General features: G+C 38.3%; 1 protein-coding gene across 1 annotated transcript in view; it reads left to right on the forward strand.

The window, feature by feature from the left end:
- The first annotated feature begins 668 nt into the window (after window positions 1–668).
- The window catches only part of LOC149298214 (glypican-3-like), a 133849-nt gene continuing 107739 nt past the window's right edge, over window positions 669–26778 (forward strand). Inside the window, exons 1-2 of the mRNA XM_089487665.1 lie at window positions 669–819; window positions 12293–12454. Of these exons, the coding sequence (XP_089343791.1) occupies window positions 669–819; window positions 12293–12454 (313 nt within the window). The remainder of the gene's footprint in view (window positions 820–12292; window positions 12455–26778) is intronic.

The following is a 26778-nucleotide window of genomic DNA, read 5'->3' on the forward strand; positions in this document are numbered from 1 at the left end:
TCTATGATATGGTGCAGTAGAAAGAAACTCTTACTTACAAATTTTACTAAACTGACCTAAATTGTTAAAATGTGATCAATGTGCCCATTATTATGTGTGCTATAACAGTTTAAATGGGTAGAAATACTAAAAATTACATATTCTAGCTAGGTTAATAAAAATCATCGTAGAAGAGTATTTCTTACCCTAAGCAACTTGCACACAAAAAAAAATATTAGTGCACACTGCATGTAAAATTACAGATACAGATGGTATGCATAAATAAATCATCATTTCCAAAGAGGGATATTTCTGGATCCAAATATGTACAGCGATCACACAATGGGCACTCGAGATGCTATTTGTAAAATGACCACTAGGTAGCGCATGTCCCGTACCATAGAAAGCAGTGCGCTATGTGAGAAGAGCATGTCAGTGCCTGCGCTGCCTTCACCTAGGGCAGGAGTGGGAGCAGCTTCTGTTGCCCTTATTGTGTATGGGACCTGCTGTCAGCTTTCTCTGTTGCACACAAGCTTCCCATGCTGTTAGGACCCCCATCCCTGCAGCCTGGACACTGGGCTATCTTGTGCTCCTTGTATTACAGTCCTGCTCCCTGGGTGGTACCTGGCATGCATTGAGATCTGGAAGTCACATTTGGCTGGGTACCCCTGTAGACACAGACTGACCACATGGCACCCTGGGAGTCCTGCACAGCTGTGCTCCTGATGGCATGGGTGGCTGCATGTGCTGCCAAGGGGCAGCTGAGTTGCAAAGAAGTCCGAGCCAGTTTCTACTCCCTGCAGCCTGGGGTGAGATGGGTCCCAGAGTCACCTGTGCCAGGTAAGGATTGCCCCTTGGATATAAATCTGGACAAGACCACAGACTTCTACTATACATTATATGTATATGTATTATATGTCATTATATCATGACTTATTAATATTAGTGACTTGAATCATATTTTGTGATTTCTGAAGAATCTGATCATCACTTTTAATTTATAACAATATATAATGTGGATGACAGTCCTGACTTTACCATCATTCATGACTGTTCGTGTCTGTAAGACCTAGAATAAAAGGCGCTCTAGTTAGAATGGTACTCACCTGAACCACATTGCCCTGTACATTTTTTATATTGACCAAGTAATATTTGCTGAACATAGTAGATTTGCAACAGATTGTTTTTAGACATTATATTTTATGTCTAAATAATGTACTTTATGAAAAAAAGTATGTGTAAGCAAGAGCAAAAACTGGAGAAAAATCACTAAATATTTATATGCAAATATTTCTATGCAAGATTATTCAAAATCTGGAAAAATACAAAGTTTAACGTAACAAAGAATAATTATTTCTGTTTTTCTATTTTTTCGTATTGTATAATATTAAAAAAAGCCTGTGTCAGAAATTAGAAATGTTTTGGTTTCTTTTTCATAATCCACTTGCAATATCCTCCCTGGATGTCCCTGCATATCTCTTTTAAGATGTGTAAATAAGTAATGATGAATATATTTATTGCCAGCAGTAATGTATATTGTAATGTATATTGCCTGGCTATTGTAATGTATATTGTTCCAAATGCAAACTAGTTCATGCCATGTAGTCATTTAACAATATGCAGTAAGTATAACGGAACCCGTAAAATGATGTGTAAATTGGCTATAAAATGTGGAAAAATGAGTTTTGTGCTAGATACTTGCTTTTGGGGGGGTGACTGTAGTTGAGATAATTAAACAGAACCCTGATATGTATATCCATACCTGGGCCATTCTTAGTGCTGGGCAAGTGGGACAGCTGCCTGGGGTGCCAGGACTTGGGGGGGGGGGGCGCAGCTGTCACCCCCCAAAATGCCCCAATGTGTAGAAGTCATCTGGTACCTGGCAGGGGTGGAGGACGTGAACAAGAGATCTATGGCAACGTGAGCATTCTAAATGTCTGGGGTGTTTGTTACAGACACCATATCTTAACTTTTTATGGTTTTATTAGAATTGTTACTGATATGCGGCTACATATTGCTGTATCTCTAGATAGGGGGTCAGTATGGCATTCCTTAAATTGCACACGTTTTCAGGATCTCCTCACATGGCGTAGCTCAACCCTGTCATGGCCAAACAGAGGCGTAAATTACACTATAGTTATGGATCAAAAGTAAATAACACCAGGTCTGTGGTCAATGACATAGGGGCAGACGATGGTCTTAGATGCAGAAATCCCTACAAAACAACTTTTTAACCGTTCCAGAATTACTCCAGAAAAGCGATTGGAGATTGTAGTCTTTTGAGCTTTTCCTTATTACGAAGCTATTAGAAACCTTTAGTATTATAATCTAAAATAGTGTATTTCAGTATAAAACTTCTGTAGAACAGATTTAGTTCCAAAGCAGAACTTTTTTTGCTATCTGATCCAGAGTACAGGGGAAAAACTATAAAAGCATCAAATGTAGATAACTTTAAAATATTAAATTAGTGTTTATGTAAATAGAAAATAGATTTTTTGAGGGGCAAAGCAATGAACTTTATGCTTTGATGACATCATTTAAGGAGGTAAATTGTCAGTTCCCAAAGCTCTCTGTCTATGGGCTGTGCCGTTTTTCCTGTAAATATTTGCATCATTGTAGCCCTAATCATTACTTATTTAAAAAAGACATACAAGCAGGTGTGTATTTTATTAAATGCGTTTCCTGTAAGCGTCCCTTATTAAAGTTTCATCATGTCAACTCTGGCTCCAGGCATATAATAATATATCCAGATTTCTATCTTTCTATTAGTTTTTTTTATGCAGTGAACATCTCTTATTTGTCCAGCATTGGTAATATTTCTCTACTTATTTCACAGCCTGTGCATTCAAATGTAAATTACATTAACACATTGGTAATTGTCTTCTTTGCACCTTAATTTTAACCAATCATAGTGTTTTCTAAGCATATTACATACAAACTGTCCAAGGAAGCCCAATAAACACAGCTGCTAATGGGCAAAACACATTAATTAATGCAATTTCATTTGTTACTTGGTTTGGTGCTTAAGTTAGATCTTGGGTGCATCACGTACACCGTGCCATCATTCTTTGCCTGTGTGGATGATAGGACTTATAGTTCAACAACAGCTTCATAATCACATAATACCTGGATCTATTGGAACTGATGTATGTAAATTGAATTAGTACATGTGTGTAAGAAATATTTCCTAGGTCTAATAAAATCTTAGTGGCTGGACGTTTGCGACCCTTCGATGATAACAAGAACTTGTGGTGGAGAAGAAACACACAAATTACCATGTTTAATGCTTATGAGGACCCAACCGTATCTCTGTGGGTGGGCCGGCCGTATGTATTTCAGATCCATAGTTCCCAGCATTAAAGCCAGAAGAGTTTAGGATAAAATCTGTCTTATTCCTTTCCTTCTGGCTCATGGTGGGCAAAGAGGTCATGTCTGAGCAACAACCTGTTCTGCGATGGAGAAAAGACATGATAAGTATTCGAGTCGACCAGGTGATCCACGGGCTTTGCTCTTTAGGACTTCACATCCTTTTTTCCCGTTGGGCAAATATACTTATGGACAGAAATAGACAAGTTAGGTTTATTCCAACAGAACTATTTCTAATGAATTTGTAATGTGACATGTAACAGTACAGAAAGAATGGCTGACACATGAGTAGAACACTCGTGGCAAGCAGAAAATAGACAGCACTGGTTAATAGGGTTGTGACTGCCATTGTCTGTGGTAATGACACGGTGGCATGTCACTTGTAGCTTGCTATCCATTCTTAAACGACCTCCCCAGGGAAATCCCCATAACATGTTACGCTGATTGTACAGCATGGCCAGGGGCGAGGAACTCGGTCCAGTCAAGGTCACGGACGGTGTGTCATTTAAGAATGATTGACACCCGTAGCATTTTACATGTGATGTTTCTTATAGATATCAGAGATCCTTCAGGATCTCTTTTTCTCGGCAGGCCCATGTGATACACGCTTGGCAACGTGTCTTATAGATTCTAAGCACATTTCTCTCTTGGTAGTCGCATGACTAACTCAGATTTCACATATAATGTTATTTTGAAGCTGAACTCCATTTTCATTTTATTACATTTATCTTCCCTATTCGTGTACTATTCATGTTCAGAAATTCATTAGTAAATTAAAATCTTATTTATTTTTTGTTTTTATGTCCGCTATATATAAGAAGGATTTTCACTTGCTTTCCCCTCTATAATAACTCCATAGTGAAGGTAAGGTGGAGAGGATATAAAAACTGGCATCAGAAAAGAGCTAAATACATAAAACCCAGTGGGGTTATGTATAAAAACTAATTTTGGTGTCAGGTGACCAAGCGTCTCTGTTTCATTGGTCAGTTTCCTGATTGAAAATTCCGCCCCCTGAAATCCTGTTAAGGCTAAAGGTAAATTAGATTTTAAATGCATTTTTTTTACGCCAAATGCCATTAAAGAAATTTACCAGTAAAATACATTATAAAAATTCCCAATAACTTATTGTATTGAATAAGTTATATCGAATGTGAAAAACATGAACTTATAATTCAGACAAAACCATTTATTTCTGATAAAAGTTCCATTATTAGAAGCTCATTTATTTTCGTTCCACCACATAAAACTTATATTTCTGCTTTTCACTTGTTGGAATCGTATAAACATTTAATTTTAGAATTAAGGTCAGTTTTTAATGGGGTATAGTTGCAAAAGTGATCTTGTCACCATAGCGATAAATGGATTTTTATTCCAAAAAATCTGAATGACTCCATTGGTTGCTATGGCAATAAGGCACCTTTTTAAGCTTTGCTCAAGAATCAGTTTTTATACTCAGCCTTCGGCGTGCCCTAAAGCAAAAACATCTGACGGTTTCATGAATCACACATTATAGGCGTATTCAAGGCCCCACATGTGGAAGGACGCGACGATCTTCTACGAGCGTTATCGTACAAATCAGTGCCCTCGCCTCAAGGAAATCAGCGAGGAAGACATTCATTCAGGCCCCAAAAATCTCTCCTGTGTGCATGAAATGAATATCGACGTACTGCCTCTTTAACTATTATTCCAAAATAATTAGTGTCAGGTTTGGGTTAAAAAGCTATGAATCACCAAAATGAGCTCCCTAAACATGTCTTCTGTGGCAGGGAGTGCAGCTTCTGCAGGCGGATAATTCTCCCTTTCATGCGATAAGAGAGGATTAGGGAGTGCTGCGCTCCGTATATCCTCCTAATGAGGCCATTTACATCTAGGGAGTGAATGGGGGGTAATATGGTGCATCTAGGGAGTGAATGATGATGTGGTACATCTAGGGATTAAATGGTAATATGGGGGGGTAATATGGTACGTCTCGGGAATAAATGATAATATGGGGGTAATATGGTACATTTTAGGAATAAATGGTAATATGGGGGGTAATATGGTACATCTAGGGAGTAAATGATGATATGGGGGTAATATGGGAGTAATATGGTACATCTAGGGAGTAACTGATAACATGGGAGTAATATGGTACACCTCGGGTGTATATGGTAATATGGGGGTAATATGGTACATCTAGGGAGTAACTGATGACATGGGGGTAATATGGTACGTCTCGGGAATAAATGGTAATATGGGGGGTAATATGGTACATTTTGGGAGTAACTGGCAATACGGGGGTTATATGGTACGTCTCGGGAATAAATAGTAATATGGGGGGTAATATGGTACATCCAGGGAGTGAATGTTTATATGGGGGGGGGGGTAATATGGTACATCCAGGGAGTGTATGGTAATATGAGGAGGCTCCTGTCTGGTGTAAGAGAAGGTCATTCTTCATCCCACTGTAACTCACCACCGATGTATATTAAACAAAACCCTCTTTGTAACTGGATCAAAAAGGAAAATATGTTCTGCCCATGTGTCTACCCAGCCCCGTGTGGGACATCTTTTCAAGCCATCTGGTTTCAATTTGGAGGTTTATATTGGGTTAAGACACGTGCTTTTTGTAAATATGGGACCACGCAGTGCTTATCGTGCATTCTTTGTAAAATCCTTAGCCGATCACATTTTTGTGCACAGGGGAACTAAAACATGATTTTTTTCTTGAGAAAGATTAGAATCAGTGAGTAGGTCAGAAGTTCAGTGCTTTCATGATCCAGCTACAGAGCAGATACCTAGAGAGGTCTCACTGCCTCATTTCCACATGCCGGGGCTGGCAGAAAGCCCTGCTTTTAACAATTTAAAGAGCTGGTATTTACTCTGAAACCGTTTTGTATTCCTCTTCGTCTCCAAACGTCTGCCTAGTCCTTACCCCCTAGGACCACCAGGAGAGTAGCCCTAGTGCAATCACGACTCATTGAGCAAGCTGCAATATTTACTGCGTTCCTCAGATGAATGTTTCAGATGGTTAAGTTCTATGTTTTTGCATAAAATGCCTGAGGAAGAGACCCAAGAGGCCTTGAAAGCTTGCGTTCCAAATCTACTTAGTTACCCAATAAAGGTATCAACTTGACTCTGACTCCATGGTTAACTTCAATGCATATAAGCCTTTCTTTGCCGTGCAAAGTGTCATAACTGGACCGCTTTCTCCACAGCATCATAAGCCGAAACCTTTATTTCACCTCGGAGTGTCACGGGGCATCCTTGTCATGTTGTACACGGCATAATCTATTAATGAAGCCTAAATCATATTTTATGACTGTCTAAAAGGGTGTTACAATGAATATTTCAGTGTGTGCATGGTGAAACACGGGGTGAAACGCAGGGTGTTCTATTCTTGGTTCGTTAGGAGAAAATGCTAAATCATAAACTAACGGTGACCCTGTGAGTGCCGCAAGGGTGCCCAGTGCGTACCCCCCGAGCACTTAAAGGGGTAAAAAGGTGAGTCGGTCACAGAGGGAAATGCTTCGATCTGGGAATGATGCCCCAAAATAATCCAAAAATAATCCAAAAGCTAAATGCTGGTTAAAAATAGTTTGTTAAGAGCTGCCGCTTCACTTCCCGGATTAAATGGTGCATTTTGCTTTTCAAAGTCTTCAGAGATGTCTGGAAAAGATTTCTTTTAAGCTTTAGAATGGAATTCTCTGTCTGGAGCGTATCAGATTTACTGCAGGGAGTTACCTGCAATTAACACTTTGTACTCTTTTAACCCATTCAATAATAGGTAGTCATCCAGGGGCCCAGACTTCTGCGCAGGGTAGGCAATTGGTAGGGCTTTATCTAAAATGGGTTTGGGAACAAACTGTGTGCAGTGCGGTACGGATGCTGTAGTAAAATAATAAATAAAACTGGATTTATCGCATTGGGGTCAGCACTTCAGGAAGCCAACTCAGGACTAAAAGAACAAATATCTTTGATATAAAAATCAAACTTAACAATATATGAGGCTCTTATCCACTCTTTTTAGAGGATGTATGTAGGGATTTTAGACGTGAAAGGCGAAAAAAAAGTGAGAGTCCTGACCCCCAGCTATGCCCCTGAAAAAATGTATTGGGAGAGAAATTATGCACAGGAAGGACTAGGGGTACTGGGAGTTGTGATATGTGGTAGAAAAAGACCCAGATGTCCCCCTTTTTAAATCCTCATTCCGTACAGTGTACATAGGGACGTGGCAAGTCTCTGATGGAATGTTGGTGGTTTTTGTGGGGGTGCTGGAATGGGATTCTGTGGTTTTCATGCAGATGGGCTTCTATAGTGTGTTCCTTTTTCCTGCCCCGCCACCCCCCTGTAACTTGTGGGTCAGAAGATTGAAGCTAAATTCAAAGACAGCATTAGCTGACCATAGAACTGTGTGGGACTGACCTTCACACTTGTCACTTATTGTCACCATATTGTAAATGAAGAAATATACCGGTATGTATACAGTTCTGGCTTCTTGGTACTAGAAAATAAAACTGTATTATGTATTATGTGTCTAGCTTTTTGTTTTCCCCTTCCTTTCTTACCTTTCCATAGATTGGGTTACGAATCCCATACACCTAAATCTACATATCTATACATTATCACGTTACTGTTCTAGAGCATCTTGGTATTTTATGTCCCATTATCAGTTTTTCAAGGCGCTGGCAACCTCGCCAAAGTCCAGACCCTCAGAGTTAATAACATGAAGGGGAATACATAACATTCCAAACGTAACGAAGGATCAGAGGGAGACAAAGTAACGTTACTTTAAGATGAGACGAAAGTTAATAACAGCTTTTAGTAAATATGACCCAGTGTGTCTTTCCTTGGCCGTACAAATCATTGGGATGTATTGTTGGCAGAGCACTCACTGGATGTAATAGCAGGGTGAGCCGGCTCAAACCCCTCCGATCGTTTAGACTCTTAACACGATTTTCCTCCGGCTACCTGCGCATTTAACTCAGCTCCTGCATGGATCTCCGAGCGAAGCCTTGGGGTCTGGCTTGGCTCTTGCACAGCTTGTCCTGTTCATCAGTTGGCTTCTGGCTGCCCGTAAAAAATACCCTACCCATTAATACTTACAGCATAGCTACAGTTTATTAAAGCCTAGGTGAATGGTGACATTAAATAAATAATATATATATATCTGTGATTACAAGTAATAAATTTACTGTTTCCAATAAAACGCAAAATGAATCACTATGGTATACATGAAACCATTAATTTTATCATAATGATGTGACAAACAGCACATCTGGGATGAGTGTGTGCAGTAATTACATTTCTCAGCATCTTCCAGTCTTTTGACAAAAGCCATAGATCATCGCATTAATATAAGACATTTCGAGAGTGGTTCTGCTGCCTGTGTGTTTGAAGCTGTGTAAAGGATGGACATTAATGACATCACTTATTGTGACCATGAAAGAAAGCAAGAAACACTTTAATAACTTAACAAAAATATTTAAGCATTACCCCCCCACACACACATATGCTCATTGTCCCCATGGCATGTTTTATATCATGCGCTATTAGGTTATGTGGATTAACAGGTTGTAATCTTCTTTTCAATTTGACAGCGGACACAATTAGGATTTTCCTAGGATGTTCTTTGATTCTGACTAAAGTCCTTTAAGTTTATATTTTCTTAAAAGTAAATGTAAAGCCAGCTTTAGAATCCTAGAAAAGAAAAACCTCTTAAGATATTCACATCAATGCGTAGTCAGTTAATAAATGTATTCTCTCCTTTTCAGTAGATTCTTATAATCAAAGTCTAACCGCATACCTATTATATATTTGTATGAATGCTTTCATGATGAAAAATATTATTCCCTGTGCAGTAGTTATCTCATTTATAAGAAGCCTATACAATCAGCCGTCATGCTACATGCACTCTTTCTAGTAGATTGTACAATGCAAAATAGTGTCTGTGCACTCAAAAATAATAAAAATAGAAAATATAAAAATATAGCTCAGGGTCTGGAAGAACTTATGAAAACCACAAACAAAAATACAAACATAGTGTAATAAAGACACATAAAGTATATAAATCTAACTAGTAAGAAGACAGACCCTTTATGTGGACTTGCTACACTATATTTGTATTTTTTTTTTCATGAGTTCTTCTAGACCCTGACATACAGTCGTATGAAAAAGAAAGTACACCCTCTTTAAATTCTATGGTGTTACATATTAGGACGTAATAACAATCATCTGTTCATTAGCAGGTTTAAAAATTAGGTAAATACAACCTCGGATGAACAACATCACATGGTATATTACACCATATAATCATTTGTTCAAGAAAAATAAAGCCAAAATGGAGAAGCCATGTGCGAAAAACTAAGTACACCTTATGATTCAATAACTTGTATGTATTTTCTGTGTGACTTTATCAGTCTCTCGCATTGTTGTGGAGGAAATTTACCTTTCATTTGTTTATGCACAGCTCTGTTAAGGTCCCGCAACAGCATTTTAACATCACAGATAATTAAGTGCGTTGCTAGGTTTATACCCCAATATTGTGGTTCACCTGGCCTTTTTTAATTTTATTTAATAGATCGCAAGCTTGCAAGTACAGGACCCACTTCTCCTTCTGTACCAGAACATGTTTGTGTTAATTTTGTATATTGTAAATTTTAATGTTATTGTTAATGCTCACTCCCATCTAATGTAAAAATCCTAGTGAATCTGCTGGAACTCAGCAAAACAAAATGTAATGTAAAAAATAAGGACACATAGCTTTAGGCAATGAAATAATGTTGAGAGCAATCCTAATACATTGCCTGTATGAGAAAAGATTCACAAATTGCTCAATTTTGTCTAATTACATTTTGAACATTTTTTAATGAGCCAGGTGATGTTTGGACATCTTCATTCGCCCCAGTCAGAGAATTAAATGTGATATTTTGAAATTACATATAAAATGCAATCTCGCCTGCAGATGTATCAATTATTTTGAAATGATTGGACAAATATTCTCAGTTTTTTAAATCCCATCTCAAAGCACCCTCAAAAGAACAGGCTTGTATAGCCAAGTGTACTTACCTCAACATTACTGCACCACAAGAGCTGGCACTTAATCTTACACATCCTAGCACATAGATCAGCACAGTACAAGTACCACTAAGCTCCTTAATGTTATTTGTTGGATCTGCCCTGTCCAATATACAAATATTTGTATATTTTATATAAAAAGTACTGATTGTGGGTACATGAAGTAGATGGCTTGTTCCACCTGCATGTGACAATTAATCAAAACCCAGAATGTATCACTTAGTGGATAAATAACCTTTTTCTTCTGGCTGCTAAATAGAATTGAATTTTTCCAGTTAGTGATTAATAACTCCAGTTTGCCAAGTTTCCGATAATGTACACAATGCCTTAACGGTGTCTTCTTCAAAAACCAGACCTGATATATGGCTCTTGTGTCAGCCATAGTGATGATAAAAGTGTCAGCTCTTGTGGTGCCACGGTGTAGAGCAGGATGAGAGTTGTCAGGAGTGTTTGCAGGAGAAATGAGTTCTTGACATCTCTGTATATTATGATTGACCAACACAACTAAGCTTTTGCAGCAGGAAGATCTTGAGCAGTCCTGCGTAACATGTAATTAAATCAACGAGATTTCTCCAAAGTCTCCTCACCCATTGAAACTTGCCAGCGTTGGCCCTCTATAATGAATAGTGAAGCCAGGGAGTTAAAACCACAACTGTCCAAGAAACTCTCCCTTTAGTGAATAAACCTCAAAGTCACTCTATACAGAATCATTGTGGTAGTTGCGTGTATGTTTTGGAGGTCCTCCCGTGAGATAACCGGCATACCCATTGACCTACTGGATGGATACTGGATACACATGGAGTATACACTAATATCTCTGTTGTACTTCAGGGACTAAGTGCATTTTATGGGGTTCTGAATGATTCCCCTAGAGAAAGAACATGCGTTGGCATGTAAGGGTAGGTAGCAAAACATTTGTTCCATTTAATTAAAAAATAAAAAACACGCAGAAATTAACAGCATTTATTTAAACCATTTCATTTTGTACAACTGGGTGTTTTATGGTTGACTTTGCTTTTGTGTCCCTTTAAACACTTAAAATAATTATTGAACTTCTAATGTTACCATGGTGATAAAATACTTCAGGCACATTTTTACGATGCTTATCTAATTTCTTTTGTGATCATACTGTTTTCACAATTTTCATCCTACAGGCAAAGCGTCTCCCACTGTTTTCTTTTGTTCTTTTTTTGTGTTAAATGCGTAATTGTTGTGAAATAGTTAACAGAAGTAGCCAATGTGTGTGATAAACATATTTAGAGTATAAAGTCAACCAGAGGAGATAATTAAGCAAAAACATCTGAATGAAGAACTCTTTCTAAGGATAATACAGCTTTAACATGCTGTAGACTTTTCGAGATATGGCTCTGCGTGACCCCATTCCCTCTCAATATTCTGTGCTGGAATGCCGATAATATGGGCACCTTTATAATTTAATAAATAATGATCTTTATTTTCATAAAGATCTACCTGTTAATGTCATCTATGCATGAAATCCTAGCGTTTTTCTCCTCACTAAGCAGCATCTGCCAGCAAAAGCAATTTATGTTACCTCTTAATATCATATTATATCATAATATATCACATACCAAATAATCCACATCTGGACTCACCTTCAACTCAACCCAAAACACACAGCTACATAATAGCCTGCCCTACTGCTCTTTATAATATATATATTTTTATCATGTATGTTACTAGAAACGTTCAATTTGATCTTATTCTCATACTTTTAGTAAAACAAGTAGGGAGCAACAGCCAAAAAAAAAATACAAAAGGAGACCCGTGGTATGCACAACTCTCACAGTCTGTAGACCCCAAAATCACACTCGGCTGCACAAGTGACAACTATTAAAATATCTTAACAGCCTTTTGTTTTCATACTTTCCAGGAACTGATCTACAAGTCTGTGTCACTAAAACCTCTACCTGCTGCTCCAGGAAAATGGAAGAGAGGTATCAGGTTGCATCTCGTTTAAACTTGGAGCAACTCATCCAGAGTGCCAGTGCCAAACTCAAATTTCTGATCATACAGAATGCTGCTATATTTCAAGGTACGTTTCATGAAAGCCTGAAGAACATCTTCCACACCATGCCCAATGAGAGACGCATATGACTTGTAGAATAAATCATTGTATGATAAAATCATTAACAGGAAAATAAAATGGTGTTCCCTTTAAATATTTTCTAGTACACAGGAAGAAATATTATTTTACGATTTACTTGTCTAACAATCACTTTCAATAGCAATTACCAAATGTCTGCCAATAAGTCTTATCACTCTGCAGTAGTAAAATACAGTACAGTTAGATGCTCTAAAAGCATAATCATTGAGTTTTCCCAATGTCTTGATGTGATATAATGTTTTAATGGTGTTCCATGTAGATTAAATGTTTTAGAGATCCAGATGTTCTTATGGGAACGATCTACAGTATCAAAACCCTTACCTAATGTCATCTAAAGTTAGCATTCCCAGTGCAAATAGAAATGGACAACAATTTGACATTTTTCTGGGCATGTAACAGTAATGGAGTATAATGTTAGAATTCACTCTAAAACTGCTGTGTTCTGCAGACTATTAGAAAAGCGCCTTTAAAGGTCTATCTGCCACTTTTGCTAGAAGTCATACAAAGAAATCTGATCTGTGTGTGAAAATTTCCTGCCTACCCAAGACCGATCATAGGTGACCTGCATACCTGGGCAGTTTCCGCGGTAGGCTACCTGAAGCTCTTCTGGTGGGGGTGGGACAGGGCCTGTCGAGTCAGGGACAGGCTAGCACCAGGTAGTCTTAAGTAGGCTGGGAGAGGGCCAAAAACCTCTCCGCTGTCCAAAGAAAGAGGTAACCAGGAGATTCCCAGCAGTTAGAATGCACATTACCACCTCGGAGATTTACTAAAGTGAGGCTTATTCTAGATTTCCTCTTACTCTACTGAAAGTAAACTTACACATACTGTGCCCTCTAATTTGATGTGAGAAGAATCCAGCCAGATGTTATTTTCCACTAAATTAAATTTCTTATTGGCAAATGGTTTTCCTCAGCAAGGACCAAGGGAAATGGGATGGCATTTGCAAAATTCCACTCAGGCATATCTGCTAGAACACTCGCTTAGTAAACTTTATTAGGATGTTAAAGCTTTCAAGCCTCGGGCTTTTTCCTCATCGCCAAAAAGAGCAGAGCTCCTAAATTTAAATGACCATATATTATAGTCAGGCTATGCTTTGTGTTCCTTACTGAATAAGTAAATAAAGCAAATCTTTAATAAGGGATTTTATTTTTGCTTCAGTCACCCATTTTGCGTGTTTTCTGGGGAGTCTTTGCTTGCATAGCCAATGAAAACATATGTCACAAAATATTTATCATAGTGTTAGGAATCCAATGTTACTTCGGCTATAAGGTGTAGGGTTGTGAATTCCTGCATATAAGGAGTTATTTGTGTTATTTTATCCCTCCAGTCTCACTTTACATACTCCAGCGTCACTTTACGTACATCCCGAGTGTTTTCCAGCAATGTGACTGGGTTCAACTTTAATGAACTGGTCTATTGAGTTTAGCCTCATTCTGGAATAACAATCCTCCAATAGAGGGGCCAAGATTATTTACTCAAGTTTGTTCAACTCAGCTGCTAACCTGGTTTAAATTGGGTTACCGTGGATAAACGAGTGTAGGCCAGGAAAGTGGTATCACAAATAGAATTGATCATTTCCAGCCAGCTTACTCATGTTGCCTCAAGCAACTCAACTGGACTGTCTAATGAGACAAATGGAACATTTGTAACTAGACCTCATCCCTGACTCAAAAGTGCACCGAGCTGACATTCTCATTGTATAGAAGTCTTGCTAAGCAGTTAGACTGCTAGTGCTGGAACTTAAATACAGAGGTTTTATGCATTAAAACTATGTGTATTCAGCGCTAAGAGTACCTGGAGCCCCGGGGCATATTTACAAACCCAACAACTCTGTACAAAGTGTAGGATATGCCTGGGGTGACATATAATTAAATTCCAGGTATTATTTTTTCACATGCATATGTGTTCTGGTAGCTGGCATATGTACATAGATCATGTGACATGCATGTGGATTAGGGGTAGCCTATATCTGGGAGGGAGCTACATACTCTAACTCAGAACATCCTTGAGGTCTTCTCCTTCTACTGTAGGTTAAGATATGTACCTATAGCATCTTCCCAATTAGTAGAATGCCTTGGGGTCATTCTTGACTCAAACCTCTCCTTCATCCCTCACATTCAGTCCTTTGCCAGATCCTGCCACTTGCACCTAAAAACATCTCTCGCATCTGCCCATTCCTCACCCAAGAATCCACAAAAACACCGGTTCATTCCCTTATTTCCCTTCATGACATTCCCCTGTCTGAAATCTCTTCTCTGCAGTAGGTCCTAAATGCTGCTGCTAGGCTTATCCTCCTTGCACGCCTCTCCTCTTCTGCTTCCCCTCTTCTGTGTATTTTATGTTGACGTTCACCTCCTTCTACAGTGTATAATGTGTCCATTCTTTGGATCCTGAAGATGTGTTTGCCATTCATATGCACCCGCATAAAATACATTTGCGAGAGTTTTCCTAAATGAGCACAAATTATGTATGTAGTTCTAATGAAAATGTCTAGGCTTTTACTTGCTTTCTTTTGAAAAGTTTCATTTTACCGGAAGTCTAAGAGATAAATAATGACATATTGCCTATATCTATATTTTCTAAGGGGTCCTAACGAGACCCATGTGCACATGATTTCAGTGGCAAAGCTTTCCTGCCACAGATTGGCTCCTTCAAGCAACCAATCAGACTACAGAGGAGGTATTCTGCTGTAGCTTCCTCTGAAGGTGAGTTTTGGTTTCCTCTTTGGGGTTTGAAGAATGCATATTAAAGTATTTATAAAGCATTTTAATATGCATTCTTTGTTAAATATACTGCCTGGGACACTGTAATATCCCTTTAATTAGGCTGGGGAATTAATGCATTAATTAACCTAGTTCTGCTACAGAGGGTACATTGTTAAATCCCAGCCTTTGGTAGACCTTGAAGAATGGAAGAATGGAAGTTACCATCGAGAGAATTCTGTTCAAATGAAACTCAGCGACCAGAAACGTGGAAATGGGTTATTTTAAAGAACCACGCAAATCCTGTGATTTTGATGGAGAGTGCCTACAGGCACTTATTATTATTATTATTTTATTATTACTTGCAGCACCACTGAAGAGAGGACTGAAAGGAGATACATGTGTGTGAAGTGAATTTGCCTAGAATACAGATTAGGGTTAGTAGCTGCCTCTCCCAAGTGCTGGCAAAATGCAGTAGAATATTAATTTGCCTTGGGAAGTAACGGACATTGTTCTTGGTTTGCTGGTTTTGTTAATTAGCACCTGCATTAATCACACAGCTGCAGACGTGTGAAAGAGTAACCGTTTGGAGAAGTGCTTGAATCTAAAATGACCGTGACAGCTGCATAGTGACCACAGAGCATAGTCCAAAGGAGAACAAGTCCAGCTTATGTTCTGTGCCCACTTCTATGCAAAGCGGACAGACAGATCTCCTTCTGGCTGTAATGGGCTGCCATGCACAACAAAGTAAATGAATGATTGGATAATGATTTGACTTTTTAATTTACTAAAGCAGCATACAGTATATTGGGTTACATGAAAATAAATGTCCTACAGTAGGCTGAGTAAAAAAGCAGTAATCCCCCCCACCCAAAAAAATTCTTGTTTACATAACTAAAAAGTAATGCCTTAATATAACTTAATGTTAAATAAAACAGTCTAAAGTTTGGTGATGAGACCATGCAGTTCATCGGCCAAAACGTATTAGAAAGCTAGCAACGAAAACAGTAGAGGAAAAAAAAATATTACTAGGATTTTAACAAAGGAATGTCATTTATATATTGGAGACCAAAGTTGATTTGTCTTTAGCTTGTTGGCACAACCGGACGGTGTTAGGAGTAAGATCTGTGACAAATGTTTTTAAGATTGATGAGAATGAAACAGAAAATATAGGGTTGCATGTGTATCGTGGATTAGATTGGAGATTAGAAGAGAGGCTATTAGGTTTGGAGGTCAGGAAGATGATACATAAGTGCCGTGGGGAGATGCCAGGACTATAATGAGAAACGAGATGATGCTGATTGGAACTATTGGAAGAGCTTCCTTAGGAGCAGCTTTACGCAAAAAGCTTTCCGCTGGACATTGAGCTGAATGATTCAGTACCTGCAGATACTTGGTTGCAAGTTGTAGCTGATTGCAGCCACATGTAAGTAAGTACCTCACTACTTACTTTGCCCTCATTGTAACGATAATTTAATCCATCTTCTGTCCCTCTCCTCGCTGCTTCAGGTTTTGTAACTTCTGTCTGGTTTGCCAATAAATGCGCCTTGTAGTCCTCTGCTAAATGGCATTGTTCTTGCTAATGTTTCGATGATCCTATTACTCAAAAACTCCAGTGGTTCTTCTCCTTTATTAAGCATATTCCTCCATGGCACCCTCTACCTATTGCTGTAATCATCATTACCAACAAGAGCGAAAAGGAAAAAAAGGAGACAAAATGAAGAAAAGCACTTATGAAAATAAATGCATTTAAATAACATGGTGAAAACAGAATGCGTAAATCTTCTGTTTTCAACTTGCCTTTTCATTACGGTACAAATGTCCCGGTTCACAATGAACATATGGAAAGTATACTGCTAATGAGCTGAAATCAAGAAATAATTATGTTATTTTCTTCTCTAGCAGATTGAAAAATTCTGCTTTTGCATTATCATTTATCTATCTATCTATCTATCTATCTATCTATCTATCTATCTATCTATCTATCTATCGATCTATCATTAGAATACTTTTTAAACTTAGCTTCTTAATAATATTTGTGTATATTAAAGCATTTCTTTCCAAAATAACTTGCTGGACACATTCTGTATGAGCAGAAACGAACATGCTTGTGTACAGCCACTATTTTCTACAAAATACCATTGCCATTTGACGAGAATCAGATATTGGGGTCTTCCTTGGTTCTACATTACCCCCTTGCTGTCACACTGTACACATTAATAGGGTAAAAAAAAACACAACAATTTCTATCAATAAATCAATCAATGAAAAATAAAATTCAGGTGGAGAATCTGTTGTTATGGTCATTAAGAAAGTTAAGGTATTTCTAGGAGGATTTGGGCGTTTAGTTAAAATTTCGTTGAAGTGAGAGGTAATTGTTATTAATAATAACTCCGTTTTCGGATATTGTCATTTGCTGAATACAAAATCACAAGTCTAGTGTATGGAGATTAAAATGCAGTGTAAACAGATCAGCCCGTTGGGAAGTAGCAGACTGCAGGGGTACCTAACCAGAGAGCAATTTGTCTTTTGATGATTAGGCAAGCATTGAGTGTTTGCGCCCACTGGCAAAGCAGGTGCGTAAATATCTCGGTAGGCAGTCATTCAGTGCTGCATGTGGTTTGATCGCTTTTTGTGCATTGGCTATTTTGGGATTTTATTGTAATGGAGACAGTTATTTAAGACTGCTACATACATTCTTAATGCAGAAAATGATTAATATAATACAACAAACAGTGGAACACTTATGACACTTAAATGAACGTTTAGAAGAAGCCGCAGCTCCATTTTACAATGTACCACCCCATCTGCAAACTGGTTTTTGGGCTACTTTTGGCTGTGTGGAAGCAACCAATCAATGTCAGGAAAGCGCACACATTAAAATCAATAAGTGCGATTTCTGCATATCTGCAAGGGGCTTTTGTGAGCCAGCGATGGAGCGATGGAGTATAGTGCATGTGCCCGGTAGGAAGCAGCGGATGAGTTCAGCTCCTGAAAGCCGAGGTGCAGGGAGTATATGTTTTATACTAAGTTACTGTGCAGGGTCTTTGTGTTAATAAAACTCACACAAGTTCTTGAATCAGAGGGACACATATAATTCTTACATGTTGTTGACCAACACACAGTGCTGTCCCCTGTTGCCTGCCGTGTTGTATAAATTCACTAAAGGGAATCCGATACTCAGTAACACGTACCAGATTTAGCAGGGGCAGTTCTGTGCATGTGCTGGGGAGTAACATGTCAACCCGTTCTGGGGCCACTGGTTAACAGAGGCAACCAATTAGAGTCCATACTCCTGACCATATATGAATGGCTAATATTAGAGTAGGATATTGACTTGGTTTAAAATAATACACTTCTGTGTATGTTTATTACATTTTATGATGTTGACTTAACTGCTTGCAAACAACAGACACCTGATAATTGAAATTGTAATACATACCGTTAACGTATTTATGTTGCGTGTCAAAATTATAAATTGCTTTATCGAGTTAGCATTAATGCTATAAAAGATATATGTGGTTTGTTACTGTGAGTACGAAAGAAGTATATTGACATTTTAATTGAATTGACAGAGTCAGCGTTGTCTGGATGACATGCATAATCAGCATTGTTCGACCATATTGCTTTTCCGCATGGTTTATTATGTAAAAAAAAGGTGCTTGCTCCTGCCAATAATGTTAGAGTTGGCTGAAAATAATTCATTTACAGGAACATTCATTACCCGGATAGTTGCATTTCTACACAAAGTACATCTGCAGGAGACATATACATGAAAAATAACATCCGCCACAAAACATCTAGAAAGCAACAGCATTTAAATACTGAAATGAATGAAAAAACCCACAAATGGCTAGGTGAACAATAAGCAATTGCATACACAAATTCATGTCAGCTATAAAAGGAATAATGGATAGCCTTCGCTAGGTTATAATCACACTGCACGAGCAGCCTGTCTTATACTCATACCCAGAACTCATCCTCCCGGTTTGACCCAGAGTCTCCAGGTGAAGCCTCACGTCCCAGGGTCTCCTGGTCAGTTTCTTCTTTCTCTGGGCAGGAGAAGGGTGTTTAGCCACACCCATTCCCCACCCACTAAAAAACGTTTTAGCCCGGCCCCTTCAGGAATCCACTCACCCTGAAGAGGGAGTGCTCCTGATAGAATACTATGGGACCTTCCAATGTAGGCTCATAATTTGAGTTTTAAAATTAAATATGTGATTACACATGTCCAGGCTGACAGAATGGGTTCAGGTCTTGCTGCATAAAATCCATCTAAATATCCTAGAGGTTATTTCATGGTAATAGGGCCAAACTGGCATAATGGCGTATGTGGGGCAGACGGCTGGATATGTACATTTTTATGCTCACTTAGCATTTGGATGGGGATATGCAGTTGGTGGCGGCTGATCTGCTGCTGGAGCAGTTTCTTGGGTGAGTGTGTGACGCTGTTGGACACATTACTTTACCTAGCAAGGGGCTACTCACCGATGTTTGGAATCATTTTTTTTGCAATATGCTCCATGAACTAGAATACAGTTGAAATTTAAGAGACCTTCTCTCTGCAACCTCAATTTCTGTAACAGTGTTCCAACTTATATCAAATAACTCTCGTGATAAATGACAGAAATAAAAAGGACCCCAGGGTAATTAATCCCTGTGTATGCATTGATCACAGTATTAGTAGCATGCCTGTTACCCCAGTTTAAACCATTCCAGCCACATCTTTATTGGCTGCATAATGCCACAAGATTTGCTTAGTGACAGGAGATACCTCCATTGTAAGACAGCAGATGAGCTGAATACCTTGTGAATAAATCACTTCACAACTTAGCAAAGAAATCTCGACAATACATCGTTTTTTTCAGAGGAAAGTGGTGCTTGAGGATCTTTAAGTCTGTGCCATCCAATTGCGTCCAAAACTCAATAGCTTCTATTACAATGTGAATGCAAGAGTGTTACAACCAGCACCGTCTCACCTTAATGAACTACATTTATTGAGTGCTTAAACACTGGCTTACATTATTGTTATATACTGCATATTTTAGGTGATGGCCTCTCTACTGTTTGACAGTTTTAAGATGATGTTAAGATGATTTGTTTCCTTTGATCGATGCAACTAGCCTCTTCCTCCACTGAGTGCAAAAATTCACTTGATGTAAAAGGAAGATGTTCATTTTGCTAATAATTCTTAGCAACTATTATACACATTGCCAAGAAATAAATTTCGGATTTCATTGGGCAGACTTAAGTGTCCTTCTTTCATACTCAAATCCATCTGTCCCTCTTTCTTCCCTGAAGCGCTCCTATTGCAGGAGCTCAGAATGTTTGCGGGTTGTGAGTCTATCACTGTGTTCTACAGCCCTAAAAGGTTGAAAATGAACCCATACAGTAGTTGATGTATAAATTGAAATGTGCAAAACCAATAAAATACGCATTGTTCCATGCTATTCTTAATTGCATAAAAAGTTACTAAGGAACGGAGCGGAGTCATGTGATGTACATTCACGTGACTCCACTGGATTCCTGTGTCTCCTCGACGGAACAAGAGACGCTGCTGAGCAACACAGAGGTAAGCAGAAAAAATAAATAAATCTATAACCACTGTATAAGATGCACCCCAAATTTTTAGAAAAAAGGTGCGTCTTATGCATGGGGAAATACAGTATATATGTTTAATTTTTGGGTACACAAATATCTATAAGATGATAACCTTTCAATATTAGCATTTTTCCCTAACAGTCTCCAAAACTCGCACTGCCCGAAAATCATTTAAAATTATTATAATTATTATGTATTTTTTTTAAATATTGTTTTTTTTAAGATGTTATTTACAATGTTTCAGCATCAGTGCATTCTTAAAGTGAAACATTCTCTTTACAGTCGGTACTCACCTGTAACAAAGAATATAATGCAAAATTTTATGAATTGTCATTAAAATATTATTAAGATCACAAGTGCACGCGTTACTTCTCAGTGAATCACATGTGATGTTCTTTTTACAGTAAGAGGCATGTGCTCTGTATTTCTAGGTTACAGCGTTATTCTTTTGCTAAATGAGACAGTTGAAGAGGTCATGCAGTTTTAATAGGAATGAAGAAAGCTAGTTTCCATTTATACATTCTGACATTTTTGACATTTACAAAAGTGGAAGATGTTTCATAGTGGAAGTTAAAAAATAACCCGGCTTTTACTGAAAAATTAATTATCCTGCCAGTTTTTCAGTAGTAACAAAAAAACAAGACTTAATATCACACAGCAACTGGGAAAGAATAACCCATAAATGACCAATAGGGTAAAATCTTCTAATTAAACTTTCAGTTATCAGCAAAATAAAGCATGATAAAAGTGGATTGTAACCAGTCAAGATAACGTACAATTCTATTCAACCTTTCCCAATTTTAGTTCAAGTGTTCTCTTGTTGGATGTCTTTTGACTGTTCTTTCCCCATAAAGAAAAAAAACTGAAAAATACAATTCTGCCAGGACTTCTTTAACTGCAAAAATAATTAGAGCATAATTTCAGGGAAAAAAATTCTGTGTGAGCCCCGCCGTTTTGATAAATTCAATTAAGAGATAAGAATAGTACTTTTGCTGGGGTTTTGTTTCTCTGAATTTCTCATTTTTTTTTTTGTTATTGAATTTTAATTTGTGCCAAGACTTTTCAAGGTCAATGAAGTGGGATGGAATAATTTTCATTTTAAATGTTTTTATAAGTAATAAAAAGAAAGTCTGGAGACAGTTGATCAGTGTACTAGAAAGTTCTAGTATATGTAAAATTAATATATACTGAAAATAGAGTCTTATGCATGGAAATATATGATGGTCCCTATAACACATGGGGCTCTTTTTACTCCATTAGAGATAGGGACAACTCTTTTCAATGTATTTGTTCAGATTTAAATAATTTCATTAAAATAATAATGATATTGGTAGCTGCCAATTTACCTGGTAGATGATAAGTACAGTAATACCCAGAGGAAAGGTTGCTCGCCATTTACAGTACATTGAATGTTAGAGGGATGTGTCATAGTTCAGAAGGGCTGATATATGTTTATATATATGTTTAAAGGAATAGCAGTTCCTATTTTGTTAAATCTTGCAATTTTATTAAAATATTGAATCCCCTACCCTTTATACAGCTAGATATAATGTTTCTACATAAAACATTATCTTACGGTGTATCTAAACCTGTCTCCTTTCCATTCACATTATCTGTGATAGGGGCAATCAGGTAGGAATGAGAGGAGAGGACATAGAGATATGGGAGAACTTGGTCCAAAGTGTGCCAAAAGCAACATACCTGGTAAGCCTAGAAAAGGGCTTTACCACCCCCCCCCCCAAACACACAGTACATCAAATAGTAAATGCTTCATCAAAATGCATCTGAGTTATGGCTTGGGTACGTAAATGGAAAACTGGAAGAATTACATCTGCCTAACCTTTTTATGATATGGATAGGTACGTTGTTGTTGGAACCCATTGAGGCTGCACCGATCCTAAATACACAAGTGTGTAAAGGCCTATCCAGCTCAATAATAATCTGACGTATTGGTAGCTGCAACTGAAGACAATGGTTTAAATAAGAATGGGCAAAGAATGGGTATCCTTTGGCTTCTCTGCCAAAAATAATAACAAAGCATCCTGGACAGCTAAATGGACACCGGGGTAGATTGGCAGAATTAGATGTAATAGCCTGCTTACCTGGTTGCGTGAAACCAAATGTCATTTCCGGATCAGCGTCTATAGTGATGTTGTGGGAGAGAGGCGTTGGTTAGTACATGGCAGTTAATGTTCATATAAAGACAATAAAAAATCATATAAACCGGTATATTACAAATCAGTTTACTTTTTTTGTGTTACAGCCTCAGAAAACCCCCCCAAATATTTCCTATTCTGGAATCTCCATAACGTAGGAAGCAGTTAGCCAATCATGTTAAGATAAAACTTTTGAAGCATTCTTCTGACTTCAAACATAAGACCTCAAACACACAGCTGTCTTTTATCTCCGTAGAGAATTTTTAGATATGATCTACAAGCCCATTCGGGTTTCCAGGTAACTGAAAAGCAGCTCTGCAAAGATTTCAAATAGTAATGGAGTTCTGAAAGCACAGAGGAAGATGTTATCATCGCCATACTGTGCTCACACACAGTATAGTATTACACATGGAGCCCTGCTAAGTATTTAATAGGCGCAGTGACTTTAGAGATTACTAGTTCTGTGCCGGAAACTGCCCCGATCAGAGATTTGCCTTCAGGGGAAACTCCGGTCAAGTGTTTACACAACCTGGATTCTATTTCATGCTCCCTGTATTACTTTAAACAGAGTTATTCTAAAGACCCCTTTTATATTTTTAGACTTTTTTTAATCTAAACAGATAGTTTCTCTGCTGCCGTTTTGCAGAACAGCGAGGTTATTAATGCCCCATTAAATATATGTAAATGTACTGTTTTAAATGATTACACAGAAAAACAGGCACCCAGGGAGCTGTGACCTTTGGAGGGAACTTCCACCAAAATGGCAGCCCTTGTGGTGACGTCTTTTTCCGGATCCCCCAATCCAGGGAGAGGACGTCACCAAAAGCGTGTCATTCTGCCCTCACTTGAACTGAAGGCAATACGCTGGTGTGTTCGATGAGAGTGTGAGTGAGACTGAATGTGGGCAAGAGGCAACAAATTTAGTTCCCAAATGAAAATATCAGGCATACAAATCTAGGAGCCAGCTTGATATTTTTAAAAGCCATATAGAGTTTCACACATAGAGATCATTATAACAATGCATGTAAAGTGAAGAGTCAGATCTAAAGGACTTCTTTGATTTGGTAAGCTGTGACTTAAATTGAAACAACAGACACATCACACACTTTGACTACATTACCAGTGTTGGCAGAAGGATTATAATCACTGCTGGTGCTGATGATTATAGTGACAGTAAAGATGGCTGGATGTTGGGGGCATCTGTAACAGATGGAATTCTTACTGCGTTAGCTAGAACAGTAATGATTGGTTGTAGTCGGTGTTTTCCCTTGTGTGACATTGCCCTGTATTCCTGGGGAGCATTTAATTGGTGAGTAATAGTCCTCAACTGATTAGTGATAATAAGATCGGTCTCTTGGTAGATGATGCCCTCCTAGAACCAGATTTTAGTTTATCTGGGCTCAGTTGGGGCCCTGGACAGTTAATGGTCTATGTTCGATATACAAAGAAAATAATGTATTTTCTAAAACCTTGAAACTACAGTCTGTTGCAAACAGTCTGCGATGCTCATTGCAAGATTAAAAAAATACTTTGGGAAAAGAAAATAGTGGATGATCGTAAAGTCACCTCCATTGTTATTTGTACCAAAAGGCACATCCATTTTCAACAAAGACTACCATGTTGTAAATGGAACAAATACAAGGATTGAAGTGTTGTGAACACTTTGGGCAAACATAAAATGGGCAGATTAGTGTACTATCCCTGGATGGGAAGAGAGTTAGAGGAGATGGACACCTTGTACTGGTAGGGTATACAACACCAAAGCAATGAGGGTTCCTGTAAGTTTTATTATTTCTTTAGTCAAACTAAAATAAAGCACTACATGAAATCATACATGTATATTAAGATGTTTTCATTCCGCTAGCTGCCAACACGACATAAGGAAGAAACAGTACTCACGCTGAGCAGGTGTGCCTTAAATCAAGGGCAAATGTCGATTTCATTGCCATGGGAAGCCAAACTACATTTTTAGCCAAGAAGGATCTGCAGGGTTGTGACAGTTAACTTGAACAGATGATGCTGATCCGGAGGAAAATGTGACTGTGTTTTTGAAGTCCAGAAACCATTACTACTGTCTTTAAATGTTAAGCCAGACATTACTTTTATCCAGCCTCTTTTAAATTACCATAAGTGCAAGCGAGCAAAACAATAAAATCAGATTCTGTTAATAGACAGGGTTGCCTTGGCTATAAGAGAAAATTGCAGTTCTTTTGATGTATTTAGTAGGGTTTTGTCCTTGAACTGACCTGCTGCACCAAGGGGGTTCCTCTTGTTCATGCTTTTGTGGCAAAGTGCCAGGACGTGTGACATCATGCCACGGTGCTCTGTCTCAGAGGGTAGCATAGTGTAGGTAGAGACGTGGAGGTCTAAGCATTGATGATAATGTAGTGTAGCTGGGTCAGTTACAATGGAGATCAGATGATCGAACCAACCGGCCCATTGAGCTGCAGTCTTCCCAATCTGGGCAAGCTGCCTTGCTGAATTGGGACAGACAATTGGCTCTGTGGCATATATTTGCCTAGTTGGTCTAGGGAGGAATGTGTCATAGGGCAGTTGTCCAACTAATCAAATGTGCTCACATACAACAAATGGCCGAGGAAGGACACTTTTGTTTTAGGACGGTGTTGTTAGAGGTGCGGCCAGGAGGCAGTCCTTTGTCAAGATTTTGTACCTTTGGTGGGTCAACGTAGTTGAAGACCTCATGCATCATTCGTCTTGGGACAGGATAATAGCTCCCTGAAATAACAGCCATTTCCTTACTCTGCATAGTGAGGTGTTCTTCCTCACAGGGATGCCAGGGATACCACAAGAATGTAAGAACATATATGTGTCCCAAGCAAACAATGGCTTTTATTGACCTTTTTCCTGAGTCTTTAGTGACTTTGTCAAGGCAGGCTGAAGGCATGACCTAACAATCACTTCCTCGCTACTTGTATAGGTGATGACCCTGACCTTCCCTCAGGTCAGGAGCCTAAGTGTGAAACTAAGCAGAAACAGATTGCTGTTAATGATAGCCAGCTCTAATAATATCCTAAAGATGAGACATTATAGCTTCATCCCCATGATATCTGAAGGTGTAATTCATAACTGTATCTAAATATGATACATATATATACGATCAGTATTTCAGCTCATAAGGGTCAAAATGTCAGTGTATGCAAGTTGGTAAAAACAAATCTGCACAACTCACATATTCGCTATTGACAGCTTGCATTTACCCTGTACGTAAATGAACACTAGACTTACATACAATCCACTGCAGGGGAGTTGATGCTAATTAAGCCCACCTATACCCCATCACCCTGGGAGTTTAACCCTTTCACAGACATCCATGTATACCATACTTGATTGACAAAAAATGTCCAGGAGACCATTGTATGCATTGTAGCACATCAACATGTAATGTAGTCTTCTTCTCGCCTAGCATGCATGCCCGTGCAAGTCTTTCGTTAAAGAAGAAAGGCTTATGCTTACAGTTCAACAAGTTCTCCCAATATCAAAAAAGTAAAAAAAAAAGATAATCCAATGACTGGTCCATGATACAGGTAGACTCACATGGCTGCCTTTCACCACAATAGCGATAATTCTATAAATGAAAGCAGTTTTTAAGGAGTTTAATAATACTAAAAGCTGAATTTATTTTTATACCAGCCACTACAGTATGAATAACACACCACAGATAAGATTAAAGAAAGTTCAGAAAGTCCAGTGCTTTTTCAACTGTTTGCCTCTGAAATCGGTTTCCACTTATATATATACCGTATTTGCTCGATTATAAGACGACCCTGATTAT

Source organism: Sceloporus occidentalis, unplaced genomic scaffold (genome assembly GCF_023333645.1).
Source record: "Sceloporus occidentalis isolate IW3139 unplaced genomic scaffold, rSceOcc1.0.p SCAF_34, whole genome shotgun sequence".
Lineage (NCBI taxonomy): Eukaryota > Metazoa > Chordata > Lepidosauria > Squamata > Phrynosomatidae > Sceloporus > Sceloporus occidentalis.